The following is a 13,290-nucleotide window of genomic DNA, read 5'->3' on the forward strand; positions in this document are numbered from 1 at the left end:
CTGAATGCCTGCAATCCTAGTAGACATACGGAAATACCTTACGCAATTTGCGCGCGTTGTACTGATTTGTAGAGCGTGCTTTGCGTCTTGTAGGCCTTGAAGATCACTCCCGCTCAATAACAAGAGCAACCAAGTTAGCAGCTGAGCAATTTTTATTAAATATTGCCGATGGAAATGCATCAATGTCTTCCCGGACGATGAGGTGGATGAATGAGGCAGTGGAAGTAACAATGTCAGTTTCCCAAAAATTCCGTAGTAATACTACTGATTGTCTAATTCTCGCATTTTTCCCTATCTTTATTCCACCTGAGCACAGTCTCGAGAGAGTGAACAACGGGCAACAGGTCCTGCTGGCGAAGAAGAAGATCCCCAGCCGCCCGAGCCACCCCAGCCTAAATGCAAACAAAAAACGGAAGTGAAGTGGATTGATAAGAATTTTATGCCTACAAGCACCGATTGAAAAAGTAAGCACCGAGAAGCTACCGCTACGCTGGAACCTTTCCCGTACTCGTTAAGGTATTTTACAGAAAAAATGCTCAGTGATCTGGCCAAGCTCACCAACATTTATGCAATGCCGCGAAACTCCAGAAGGTATGAAGGCGTCAACCACTGGCCAAAGCACGTCGCTATGACCTCCGCTCAAGAATGCGATAATCATGAATGGAATTCAGGTCCCGAGTTTACTGCCGCAAGGGTGTCTTTGCTTGTCTGCTGCAAATGACTGCTTTTTCGAATTTCATATTAAAATATGAAATCCAGTGTTGTAGCACTCAAACGTTTCCAAAAATTGCTTGCTTTCTGAAGCAAATTACTCGAGACAAACGATTTCTAACCGTGAAACCTCACTCCTAGTCAAAAGATGAAGGATGCCATTGAGGCGCCGTGTGCACAACTCTGGATGCGAGTTAAGTTTTACGTTTTTTGGGGCAATATATAAAATTGATTTTATCCTGTGAAATATGTTGCAGTGTGTTACAGAGCTATAAACCGATGTGATTCAGAATTGTTGTTGTGGAAATAATTTATTTACACCTGAACTGGTAACGACTAAAAGCAGTACCTTAAACATTATTTATTATACCTGCAACAAAAGCATAACAATGCGTTTTGCCAACACTTAATGTGGACTCTTAGGCTCGCCTATTCCTCTCTTTCCAGATCTTCCCTTTACCTCCACTGCCGGCTGACCCCACCGGCTGTCCGCCTCCTCTAAAACCATAAACGCACGCCGCCTATGACTGCTTCTCTTCAGTTCTGATGAGTTTTCCGATCCTCTCCCATTCCCTGCCCCAACAACCTACCCAAGCCACTCTGTTTATTCATTTCTTAAATTTCTTTATATATCCGCCTTCCCAATCCCCACTCGTTCTCCCTCGTATTCGAAACCACGTTGAGAAACATCAAATGAGGGCGCTAATTATATTTTGAGCCTTGTTTTTACAACCAGCCACCGCCAGCAACGAGTGCACCTGACATTACCCTATTACCATATTGAAAGTAACCTACCAAGAATTACAAGGCTGCCTTTGACGATGATAGGTCCACCTATTGAAACGTACGCCAGCCTTTCTCTAACTGTGCGCTACAGTATACTAAACTTCACAGTTATTCCAACAGCCACGTACCAATGTCTAGATCTAACGTAGAACAAGGCGGACAAGTCGCATTTGTATATACGGATAAGGATATGATGGGCTCAGAAGAGAAGTTCAGCCGAAAGGACGCAAAGAAAGACGCCTTAACTTGCCTTTGGTATTTAACTAGTGTCACTTACTATGGTAATCTCACATAAAACCATGGCTATGCATAGAGAAAGAGAAACATTTTGTCAGCCTAAGGTGACTTATTTAGTCGCGAAACAAGTCTTGACACCAGAAATGAGGAATGAAGGATGTAGTAGAAGCATAGGTTTCTTTTAAAGGAAATGTCCCCCGACGTTTAACAGATAGCTCATTTTTCTCAAGTGAAAAAAAAAAGAAGAAAGCCTGAGAATTTGGTGGTACACCAACCAAAATTACAATGTAAGTAGGAGGAAGTACTCCGTAGGAACGCCATTTAAGGGAGCACGAACTAGAGGGTGTTCGCGGCGAAGACGCTTTCCATCGTTCTCAGCAGAACGTTCTTAACGGCCCACCCGCTGTCGAAGGCGAGCTATGCTTTGTGCTGCTGTTTGAAAAGCAGTCTGAAGAGCCCGACGTTGGCTGGTTGTAGCCGCGCGCGTAGTTCATAGGTTCACTTTTTGAGTAGCGGTTCCTAACTTGTGAGGCAGCGCCATAAATTATCCGAAGTGTAAACGCGGATATCGAGACTACGGAGCGCACATGACACATCTCTTTACCCTTGACGCAATAAGATGCTGTTGAGGATGCTGATGATTGATTGGCACCGCCTTCGGTAGCAGGCGGTGGCATAAAGTTCAGCCTGCTTGAGATAACCAGGTCCAGCTTCATGCAACATGCAACTGCTCCATGTCGGGTCGCCTAGTGAAATACGATGCAACTACATTGCGAAGCTTGGACGTATCTGTGCTACGCGGCGCGCATGTCACTTCGCGCGTGAGAAGTGGTACGATTCGATTCTGTTGATCCTACTGAGGATGATGATGATCTGTTGGCATCCCCTTTGAAACGGCCTGTAACAAACAGTTGCCTAGCCTACTTGATCTAATATGGTATGACACATGTATACATGTTTTTCGTCGTAGCACTCTTTCATCCATCTACTTAATATTCTTTCTCTTCCTCAAGACAATCCATTCTGTTCTTGCCCAATCGCCCATATCAGGTAGGAGCCAAATTCTTGATAGGGAGCGCAAACTAGCTTGTACCGCTACTTATGCAACTGCCACATGACCTGCCACCTTGTGTAATGACATGTAACTGCAATACGAAGTGTGCTCTTATTGATGCTAGGCGGGCGCGCATCTGGCATCCCTTGAGAAGGGGGACGATACGATGTTAAAGAAGATTATGGTTACAATGATTAATATTTAATGGCATTCATTTTCGAATGGGGCGGTGACAAGTAATCACCCAGCCTGCTTGATATCATCAAGTACGGCATACATGTTTTTCATAGTGTGCTTTTTCACACCACCTAAATGTTTTTTTCTTCAAAACAATCCAACCGTTTCTTGCTCAGTCCCCCATAGTAGGTAGGAGCTCGACTATTAGACCGGCGGCGACGGTGGTGGCGAATAATATCGCCAAGCGAAGCAGCTAACGGAATGAGCGCATAACAGCTCACGCTGTAGAAACCACACACTAACGATAGTTTCAGGCATCACCTCGTAACTTCTCAAACAACAGTCGCTATGATTGTTTAAGGAAGTACTGCAGCCATTAACCTGCGAAATATTAGGTGGCCTTCTAAAAAGGGAAGATCCCTAGTATGCGCGGTTTCAATATTTTACAGCCCTGTTTAATAATACTCTAGGCTTACATGTAATGAACAAATACCTTTAGTGATAAAGCCTAAAACTTGGAGCCACATGCCATATTACGTTATCAAGAACACAAATGGAATGCCTATTATATGGCACGAGACCAACAAACCGCTCATGATTGTTGGTTGGCTTGCGTTTAGGTAAATCAACACACATATAGCCCATTTAGACATACAGACACATGAATCGATAGTATAGATTAGAAGGCATGTATTTTAGATGGACGTTGTATGTAATATGCTCAAGGGCATGTGGCAGATCCTTTATAATTATGAATTTCCGATTTATGTTGTCCTCGAACATAAAAGAATACAATCATTACAATAGTGCGATACTGACGTAGGGTTTCAGACTCTGAGTATACTAAGGTAGCATGAGCAAAAGCGAATGCATGAGCAATGAACAAACAATAGTTAGAACTTAGAAGTTCAGCGTAAATGGCTGTGGGGTAGGTAGCGAAAATTGGTAAATGTAATATTGCATTGCAGAACAGAAGCCACTTACTAAGTTCAGAAGGCGATATCATGCTCAGATCGAACAAACTGTGCATTATAACCGTAATAGAATTGGCCTATCAATTAGTAAACTTGCAGGTACGTGTTTGAATCAACTTGGTTACTGTTGCTGCATCAGCTTTAATAGTTATTAAAGTACGTACTACCCTTATTCTCGAATCTTTAGCACGTATAGCACAATACGATTACAGAACAGCCAATTTTCTTCTCAAGAGACACCTTCTACATTTAATTAGCTTTCACTGCTACATCAGTTAATGAATCTTTCTGTAAGGGATGCCAATTCTAACAAGTTTATAGTTTGAATATTTTTTTGCATTACATGCAATCGGCACTGGATGTTGATTAACACACTGGAATCTTACAATACTACAAAAAGTAGTATTGATGCGGTTCCCAATGATAACATGCGAAAAAACTGCGTTCATAGCTATATTGTCAAATAAATGGGTAACAATAATCGATAAATGAGATAAAATTATTTACCGAAATTTATGAAGCTCTCTGCCTTTTCTTGAACTTCGTAAAGAAGATGGAGCATTTCACCTCGAAGTGTACGATTGGCCATCCGAAGGGGCTTTATTCTTAGGTTGCTGTTTACAATGCCTTCCTGTGAAAGAAAATATTCGATTCAGATACTCTACGCCTGGTTCGGCTACGAACTCGCTATCGAGCTCGCTATGATACTCGCTATCGAGGGGAAACTCAATCGAGCTCATCCCTGAATCTCCGCTCGGGTCGCCGCTTGTAGCAACTGCCATCCACCATGTCGCAAAAGCAGTAGCCGAACAGGGCAGCTTCCATTATGCGTTCTCCTGCGGGAACATTTTCTTAAACCGTCAATAGCCATCAGATGCAACCTCAGATGTTCGCTAGTCTCCGCGTCGACGATGTTAGGGAATAGTCAGATAATTACGACCGCGTGAGTGCATTCGACTATTGAGACGATTCCGCGAAGCACGTTGATGTAGCCTTCTGTCGAACCAACGTCGCGAAGCCTTAGTTTCTCGACCATGGACGTACCTTTGCCCATAAATCTGTTTTGAACAGCAACTGTGGCAGAATTTCGCTGTCCTCACTGCCAACTCAGAGGTTCTCAGCAAGTACCTTGCCGAGCTTGTTCTTGCACTCCGGTGAGTCGTACACTTCATACAAAGGAGACGCGCTCGCCATTTGCGGCCGTGTCAACACATCCATGGCGGGGATCGACCGTATGCGCCATTTACTGAAAGCATTGGGACCATTGTGTTTAATACTCTTGTCGTGATGAGCCCCAATACATTAGACGATATCATCGCTACGGGTAAGCACCTCCATGAACTTCATTAGATTCGTTTGCAGTTTGACGTGCCTGATCACAAGGCAACCAACGACAATGAGCTGCGTGCACTAATCGGTACCACTATCCGTGAGGTATTGGATGCAAAAATTTCACCGTGTAGTTTCGACGTCCCTGTAGTGTCGTCTAGTAGCGGCCTACGTAACGTCATGAGGGAAAAATTAGCATCAGTGGCGTGCGTCCAACGCCCACGCCATCTGCCCCAATGAACGGCCACTTATGCTCAGATTGCTGCCTTATATGGCATAACCCTTGCTGCAATCACCGCAACTTGCAGCTGCACCAGAAGTGCCTTTCTGTGCACCACTTCTCTCTCAGGAAAAGTACCGGCTCAGTCTTGTGGCAACGCCTGCCACTCACACCTACCGGTGCGCTATTAGTGCAGCATCATAAATCAAGGTTTTTCCAGCACCGTCAAGAGGACGAACGACATGTTTATAAAGCTTTTGAACGATATGTGCTTGCTGCACCCGGACCACAACATCGCCGCTCTTAACAACGTTCCGGAATCTTGCTCCCTACCTCCGCATAACACCGGAATAGCTAGGAATTTCTGTTACCTGCGTCATCCTTCTCCTTCGCCTATCCGACGATCCTGTTCTTCTCTTCATCTGGTCACTTTGTCTCCTGACAATCAGTCGGAAAACTAGACAGGGAAGCCTAAGGTGGGAAAGCTGCATCTTTCGGACTACATCTAACCCCTCCAGAACACCCGTCTAATATACTGCCGGCGTGCGTAGAAGGAGCGCACACTGAAGCCTCGGGTTCTTCGCTTTCATTCATTGGAGCTCATATGTGTTCCTGTTTGCGAAAAAGTGTAGTCGTCCTACAATGGCAAATTCCTTTATGTGGCAATGCCGTTCTTGTTCAGCCCTCCAGAATTTGCACAGTGCATGTTTTCATTGAAGGCAGAGGTCACCACATTTAGTATCTCGTGTTGTCTTCCTGTGCACACTAACTATTTTAGGGAAGTGACGCTCTCATCTGCATCAGATTTCATCCCTTGCGGCGACGTATAATTCTTATAAGAGACACTGGAGCTAACCTGAACTCGATGCACACAGCCTGCATTTTGTCACAGCTGCGAATTATTGGACTCCAACTGGCCATGAGAATATTCGAACATTGGCATCAAATACCATCGTGAATGGTGATTTGTTCCTAGCACATTTGGTGGCCCCATGTCTAGCGAACTCATCATCTCTCCGTGCCCCGATTCTGATGCCCCCAAGGCGCCACTGTTGCTTGCTTTACGGGCACCGAACTTGTTACGCTCGATCCTGTTGGTATGGAAGCACGACCTTTGCCTTTATTTCCTGATTAGGATGATGCCACAGCTCTGACGGCCACGATAAACGAAGGTTTCACTGTTGTGCAGAAATAAGATCGTTTAGTTTGGCTTCAGAAATACACATCTCTATATGACGTTGACCCAAAGCTTCTAGTCGCACATATATCGCAGTGCAGTCAGCATTGTACACAACCGCCCATGCCGTCTGTCATCCGCGGAGCGCAATATAATCTAGTGAAACCTCACCAACATGCTCACACGCGACGTTAACAGCCCTTATTAAGCTGTTGGTCATCTACTGCTGTGACAGCCGGGAAGAACGGCGGTTCTGTACGATTCTACGCCGATTTCAGAGCACCTAATGAGCTCACGTGCAACAACCTCCACAAGATATCGCAAATGTACGATGCTCCTGCATTTCCTCAGCGCGTTGACATTTCTCCAATCTCCATGTTCGAGCGGGATATTGATGAATACTTCTGCACGAAGCAGACGAGGACGAAAGCGCTGTTGCAACACTACACGGATGGTACTAGTCTAACGTACTAGGTGACCGATGACCTCAGGTTCTTTTCAGTGATCCAGGCAAGAATCCTTTGTTCGACGATACTCGAGGAAATACTAACTATCAATAGTTCATAAGTCGGCTTCTGCTTATCGCCCACAAACAAATGGCTTAATTGACAGAGTGATTTCATCGCACATGGCCTGATATGATTTCTATCTATAACGGACCGGAACACAATAACTGGGACACAATTTCATTTGTGACGTTTGATCATAACGCCGCTGTACAACGAACTAATGGCCACTCCCCTTTCGACGTTGGTTACGGCCATTCGCAGACTGCTACGCTCGATGCCTCTTTCTTAAATGTCCCGACTAGCTCCTCGTCGTCTGCGTCCGAATAGTTCGTCTAAAGACGCGATGAATGTCGACAACGTGCTCAACCGAATACAGAAGCCAGTGAATAAGGCAGAAAGTAGCGTTACGGCCGCTCTGGCCGCGACGTTTCCATTCGTCCTGGATATGAGGTGCTGCTCTAAAACCCCTTTCGTTCCCCTGGCTTGTGGGACAAATTCCTGCCGTGCTTTCTAGGCGCTTCAATTATTGCAGCAGAAGCCTCCCCCCTGAAGTACCATGTCACTCCCGTTAAAGCTCCCTATAACAGTCGTTGTCATGGTTGTGAGATCGTTCACGTCCCGCATCGCACACCATTAGTGTTGTGGTTCTTGACACTCGAAGTTGCGGCCAGGCGGCCTGATTTAGCGCCCGGGGGACATGAATGTGAGCACTGAGCGTGCATTTCATTTTCCTCATCTGCACAACAATCGGGACCGTAATCGGTGGGCCTGTTGCAATAAAAAAAAACTTGCGGCTTAACCGTTGTCTTATTATATATATAATAAAACAACGGTTACGGCGGAAGTTCTTTATACACATATATATATATATATATATATATATATATATATATATACGTGCATTCCAATGTGCATATGACAGTGAGCGCTTATTGAATTAAAAAAAAGCTTACGATTTGCACTGTGCGACCTCTTATGTTCATGATCACAGAAGACTGATGATATTCGTCGTGGTACAAACTTTCTTGAAGAGCAGACGTATCGATCTGCGAGCAAAAATTTCACTGTTGTTACCTGCGACTACGTTGGTTGATGAGAAATACCGGGTGTTTTTAATCGACTAATAAAGGAGGACGTAATTACGAGATTTTTAGGTATTTTCTTCACAGGACATATTGCAATTTACAAATTGTAGCAGTGAAATTTCCAGACACATGCACTTGTAACGAAATATAACAATTTCCGGCAAAAATACAATATTGTTCCGCTTATCCTTCTTTAAACGACTGTTTTGTGCACAGAAGCACAAACTGGGGCGCGCGGGCATTTTGTCGCACATATTGTGCTGAAAAGTGTTTTATGTCGAATCGTTACTCCTATCTCTAGGAAAACAGAAATAGCACCAACGTCCAATGTTTTTGGTGTCCGTAGATATATATCTAGCCTGGGTATTTTCATACTTAACCAGACTAGCCTTTTTTTTCAGACTTTACAGAAGAATGTTCACTAGCAATAAAAAAAAAATGGGGAACGCGAGTTCCGTATAAGCTAGCAAGTGCACATTTCATGAAATGCCTGATTGTAAGACGACGTTTACTGAAAATTATAAGCTGAATATTCCCGGAAAGAAGTTGCCCCAGCGACGTACTATGGCAGAAACATTTTCTTGACATGTCACGAACTTACCTCTTCAATCTGTCTGCCTTCTTCCCGGCTCGTAGTCATCAATAGTTTGGATGCCAATACATCACTTTTCTTCAAATTAAGGATAATATCGTCAGTGAGTTGGAGAACGAAGTTGGAAGCGGTCGTGCGCTCTTGCAGAATGGTTGGGTATACAAGAAATCTGTTATCTACAGAAGTGAATAGATTAGTGACGCATAGCAAGTTGTTATAACATCATCGCTTTAGGGCATGAATACAATGTAGTGGCCATTTTAACGGATTTATTGGCCAATATCCAACAAATCTGCTACAACTTTCAAATAATAATGCGATGCGATAAACTAACAGTGTTTAGAGATATATTCAGTAAGGAATAAGATTTCTTTACGTAAACAAGAGCATGGGCTGAAATATGACTACGGCTGTTCGTACAATGACGTGGCCATTGGATATGTTCATGGAGTAAGGTAGGTGTATTTTACTTAATACTGTAATAAGGGTACGAACTGAATAAAAACAATTAACTGATCAATTTTCTACACTGTGTGTTATTGAAAGGTTTGGTACCGTCATTGTGATCAGTGAGTTTTTTTTTTAAATCTCTTGTTACACGAATCTAAACTTGTGTTCTCAAAGTTACCTGCAGAAGAGAAGACGGCCAGTCTTGCCAATACAATGATAGCGAACATTTCCAACCTTCCCGCCTCCGTCAAGCGAGCCAGTCTGATACTGCGCCCTTTTGCTCAAGCGCGAATCCTCGTCTGTGTTGTAGAGAAGAGATCATCGCAAAAAAAAAATTGGCCTCCTCTTGCTATAACATCACTGGAGCGAAAAGTTCTTGATCGCACCCTTAGGTGAAAACATCGTGCTGACTTTGACTGCATTTATTTTGTGATTCAAGTAAGAAGAGTGCGCTAAAGTGCACGAAATGATGTTTCGACATTCTACTTTTGTGGTCATGGTTCGAAATTTTGCTGTAACACAAAGCGTGATTGTTCAAACAACTCGTTGAGTGAAAAGTCAGCAACGAGGAAGACACTAAATTTCACTGGTTCTGAAGAAAGGAACGGGCAACCTTCTCTTTGACGTACGTTTCACGAAGCAGACCGCGTGCGTTCAAGAAAATCCTACGAGAACCGTGCCATAATATCTGATATTGTATGACAAAAGGTGATCAACCGCCTCAAACGGTAAGGTTTGTGGCACAATGAACACAGCATGCTGACGCAATATGAACAATGACAAATACTTTGATGCTAGATATTCCGGCTCAACTTGCTTCGTCAAAGCAACGATAGAAAGTATCGCTAAAGTAAACATATTGCTCCTAGTAGAGAGATAGCCAGATATGCGGCTCCTTAAAAGTGCCGTAGGTACCCAAAAGATGTTAATCGCAGTATTACAAAAATGGTTACATCGCCATTGTTTCACTTTTCTACATTCATTTCGGGGCAGTTGCCGAAATTAAGAACATACCAATATCGCATACGCAATGCCGCAGTTGTGTCTTCGGGCAGGTACCAAGTGGTACATACCCAGTGTACATACCCAGCCAGCATCATACATACCCAGCCAACATCAAGTTCCCTCTTCGGCCCATGTCTGCTACGCCACATATCAGCCAGCGCATACCTAATGTATAGCGGAGAACTTGAGCCACGGATTGTAAGAGGCTAGGTAGAGTACAACGACCCGGATTGTGAGTAAGATTCCCAAGTAATGCCGATCACATTAAAAGTTGGTCGATCTCTGACACCGTCTTATCATTTTGTTGGGGTTTCCGCATCATGCCAATTTACCGCGTTAGCACGTGACCGCATCGTTAAAAATCTAATTGCAGGAGATGGACAGTTTTATAGCAGTTGCACTTAGCGTTTCACTAAAGCGTACCTCCAAGTATATTCAGAAGTTTGCGTTGAAGCCGCCTGCTTGTTTCCTTTTTCACGTGGTGCGTCAATGCCCGACGTGGCCTTGTGGATGTCTCACAAAGCTTCACGGTGAAAACAAAGCAGTGGTGACACGACGCGCGAGATGCACACAACAACCGCCGCTTTCCTGCTTCCTAGAAATCTGGAAGGGTAGGCATGTGTGCGCTGACTGTGGCCAGACAGTAATGCATTGTTTTGATGAACTGACCAAGAGCTGGGGCATACTGACCATCGGACTTGCTGTAATGTCATCGCTGACTTATAATAACAAGGAGAAAAAAATATTGCTTTACTTGCTACCGACAGCAGGATAATATTGGCCTGGCACAGTCAGGGCAGTATTATCTTCATATCAGGGACATTTCCTCACTACAACCAGAAACTTTCGCTACTTATTCGAGAGAAATTTTACGAATGATGTAACTCGTAAGCATTTCGAAGAAAGCTTACTGTTTTTTCTTTTGGATAATGCCATTGTTATTTAAGTGTCTTTCGTAGCTCGGAAATCGAATAAGAAACATTTCTCTGAGAATATATTACTGCTAGAGGAAGCCTGTCCCTCCTAGGCGCATGTTGTGGATGTGCCCGTTGTTTTAATATTTGAACATTTCGTCCTGGGTGAACATTTTGTTCCGAGCTCAAAATACACAAGAAGGACATTCGAACACCTGAAACCTTAAGCTGCCATTCATAAACAAAGACAAAAAGCCCCCAGTTACCTTCTTGAATCGCTGTCAATAAACGCAAACGACAAATAATCATCGTGATAAAAAACAAATCAGGAAGGGTTGGTGAGCATTCTTGTGCCACACATTAGATGCACCTTGTTTGATTAAAAATATGTGGAACACATCATCCCGGGCAAAACAGAAACAATACCCTTGTTATACGACCGCTATTTTATCGTTTTATCTAAACGAATTCATGAGTACCGCCAAGTGCTTTACATCTACAGCTATGTGCTAGACAAACGCTGACGCCTGAGTGGTTTCGCAATTTAACCAAACGAATTAGTTATCGCAATATTTTACCATAATCTAGAAAGGGCTGATCTTCTGTCAATTTGTAGGCATAGGATAACACCGTACTGGCAGATATTTATTTTCTTAGCATTATTATTATTCGCTGTGGTGGAAAGGCACAATATTCCTTTTTGTAATGTTGTTTGTGTGTTTTCCTTTTTTTTGTTTGCTGGTACGCCGTGATTTGCCGGACTTGGAGAATGTGTAAGATTGAAGAAAATGAAAAGTGAAGCAAAGAAGACGAGCTGAGGGCAGTAGGCGCGGAAGGTGGAGGAAAAGAAATAAAATGTTACGTGGGGATGTTGACTTTTGGTGCCTGTCAATTAGGCACAAGCCATGGTTCAATGATTACTTCTCTACACATCTTCATTGAAGCATCCGGAAGGTTATGTTTGCAAGGCAGCCGCCGTGTGATGTTTTATTTTACTTTTATTTTTGTAGTATCTTGATTAGTGTTTATTCGTTTTTTATTAATTTAGTGCGTATGTAGTGCCTCTCAAAATCTCTCATATGAGGTAGTTGCCAAATGTTTCCTTCTGAATGTTCTTTCTCACCCATTTTGGTATGTTGTTGGCTGTACGTTTCAATCCATCCAGTGTGGCCATTCCTTGTCGTGTATAAGAGCCATGTTTTGAGGCAAGCACAACGGCAAGGTGCGGAGGAACTCAAGCAGCGATGCAATGGGGTCCGCCAGAGAAGTGCGCCGCTCGGGTTGAAGTGCTGCTTCGGTTGTTCCAGCTACAGTTTAAGCGGCTCAGATGTGGAGGCCTGTCCTAGACCAAGGACGAGGCCTGCTGAACGGCTGCTGCCAAGGCGCAATCGCTGAAAGGCGCATCTTGGTCGAGGCCCACCGAGGCGCTGTCCGCGTGAGTCGTTTCTGGGTCGCAGCCCTCTTGCGTTGCGGCCGGTCCTCGGTGTGGTGTCCTTAACGTAGGCAGGCGCGGCATGCCGTGGCGCAAACGCTGTCCTGGCGACGGTGCCAGCCGCAGAAACCGTGACACTTCCACTTCCGCTAGCCGTGACCACCCTAGAACGCAACGACGAGCTACCTGTCACATCTATTGAAGCTGTAAAACGACGTTGACAACTTTTGTAACTATGGGCGTACCTAAGGATAGTGTGGTACTGTTTATTTTTTATGTCGATGTCCGTTTCTGGCCTGAGCGTCGTGTATGCTTATAGCCTGAAATATGATGTTCGATGTCTTGGCTTTCTCTTTTTTGCCCAGCGTCTGTGCGAAAGATAAATGTAACCTTTGTTTCTTGTTTTCTAGTGCACCTTTCCAGTCCTTTCTTGTCCCAAAACACAAACTAGTCAGGAACGCCATTAACCATCATATTAGTCATAAACAAACTTGAATAAACTTTTCCTTCACTACTTGTGTATTATGGAGGCTTTTCCATGTACCTGACAGAAGAATAAGAGCACGGCTTTTGCCCCTACATGTTTATTTTGTTTCTGAGGAGCATAGTTGATGAAGAAACTCGAACTATATAAAAAT

General features: G+C 43.9%; 1 protein-coding gene across 2 annotated transcripts in view; it reads right to left on the reverse strand.

The window, feature by feature from the left end:
- Positions 1-9,700, reverse strand: part of LOC126543857 (venom metalloproteinase antarease TserMP_A-like) — a 36,792-nt gene extending 27,092 nt beyond the window's left edge. The window contains exons 1-4 of one of the 2 annotated variants that reach the window (XM_050190990.3): positions 9,480-9,700; positions 8,861-9,027; positions 8,128-8,220; positions 4,447-4,570 (exon numbers count right to left, since the gene is read on the reverse strand). In XM_050190990.3, coding sequence (XP_050046947.2) covers positions 4,447-4,570; positions 8,128-8,220; positions 8,861-9,027; positions 9,480-9,528 — 433 coding nt within the window. In that variant the 5' untranslated portion in view covers positions 9,529-9,700. The remainder of the gene's footprint in view (positions 1-4,446; positions 4,571-8,127; positions 8,221-8,860; positions 9,028-9,479) is intronic. The other variant, XM_055062399.2, reaches the window with a different exon arrangement.
- Between the last annotated feature and the right edge of the window lie 3,590 nt (positions 9,701-13,290).

The sequence above is a fragment of the Dermacentor andersoni genome, chromosome 10 (assembly GCF_023375885.2).
Source record: "Dermacentor andersoni chromosome 10, qqDerAnde1_hic_scaffold, whole genome shotgun sequence".
Lineage (NCBI taxonomy): Eukaryota > Metazoa > Arthropoda > Arachnida > Ixodida > Ixodidae > Dermacentor > Dermacentor andersoni.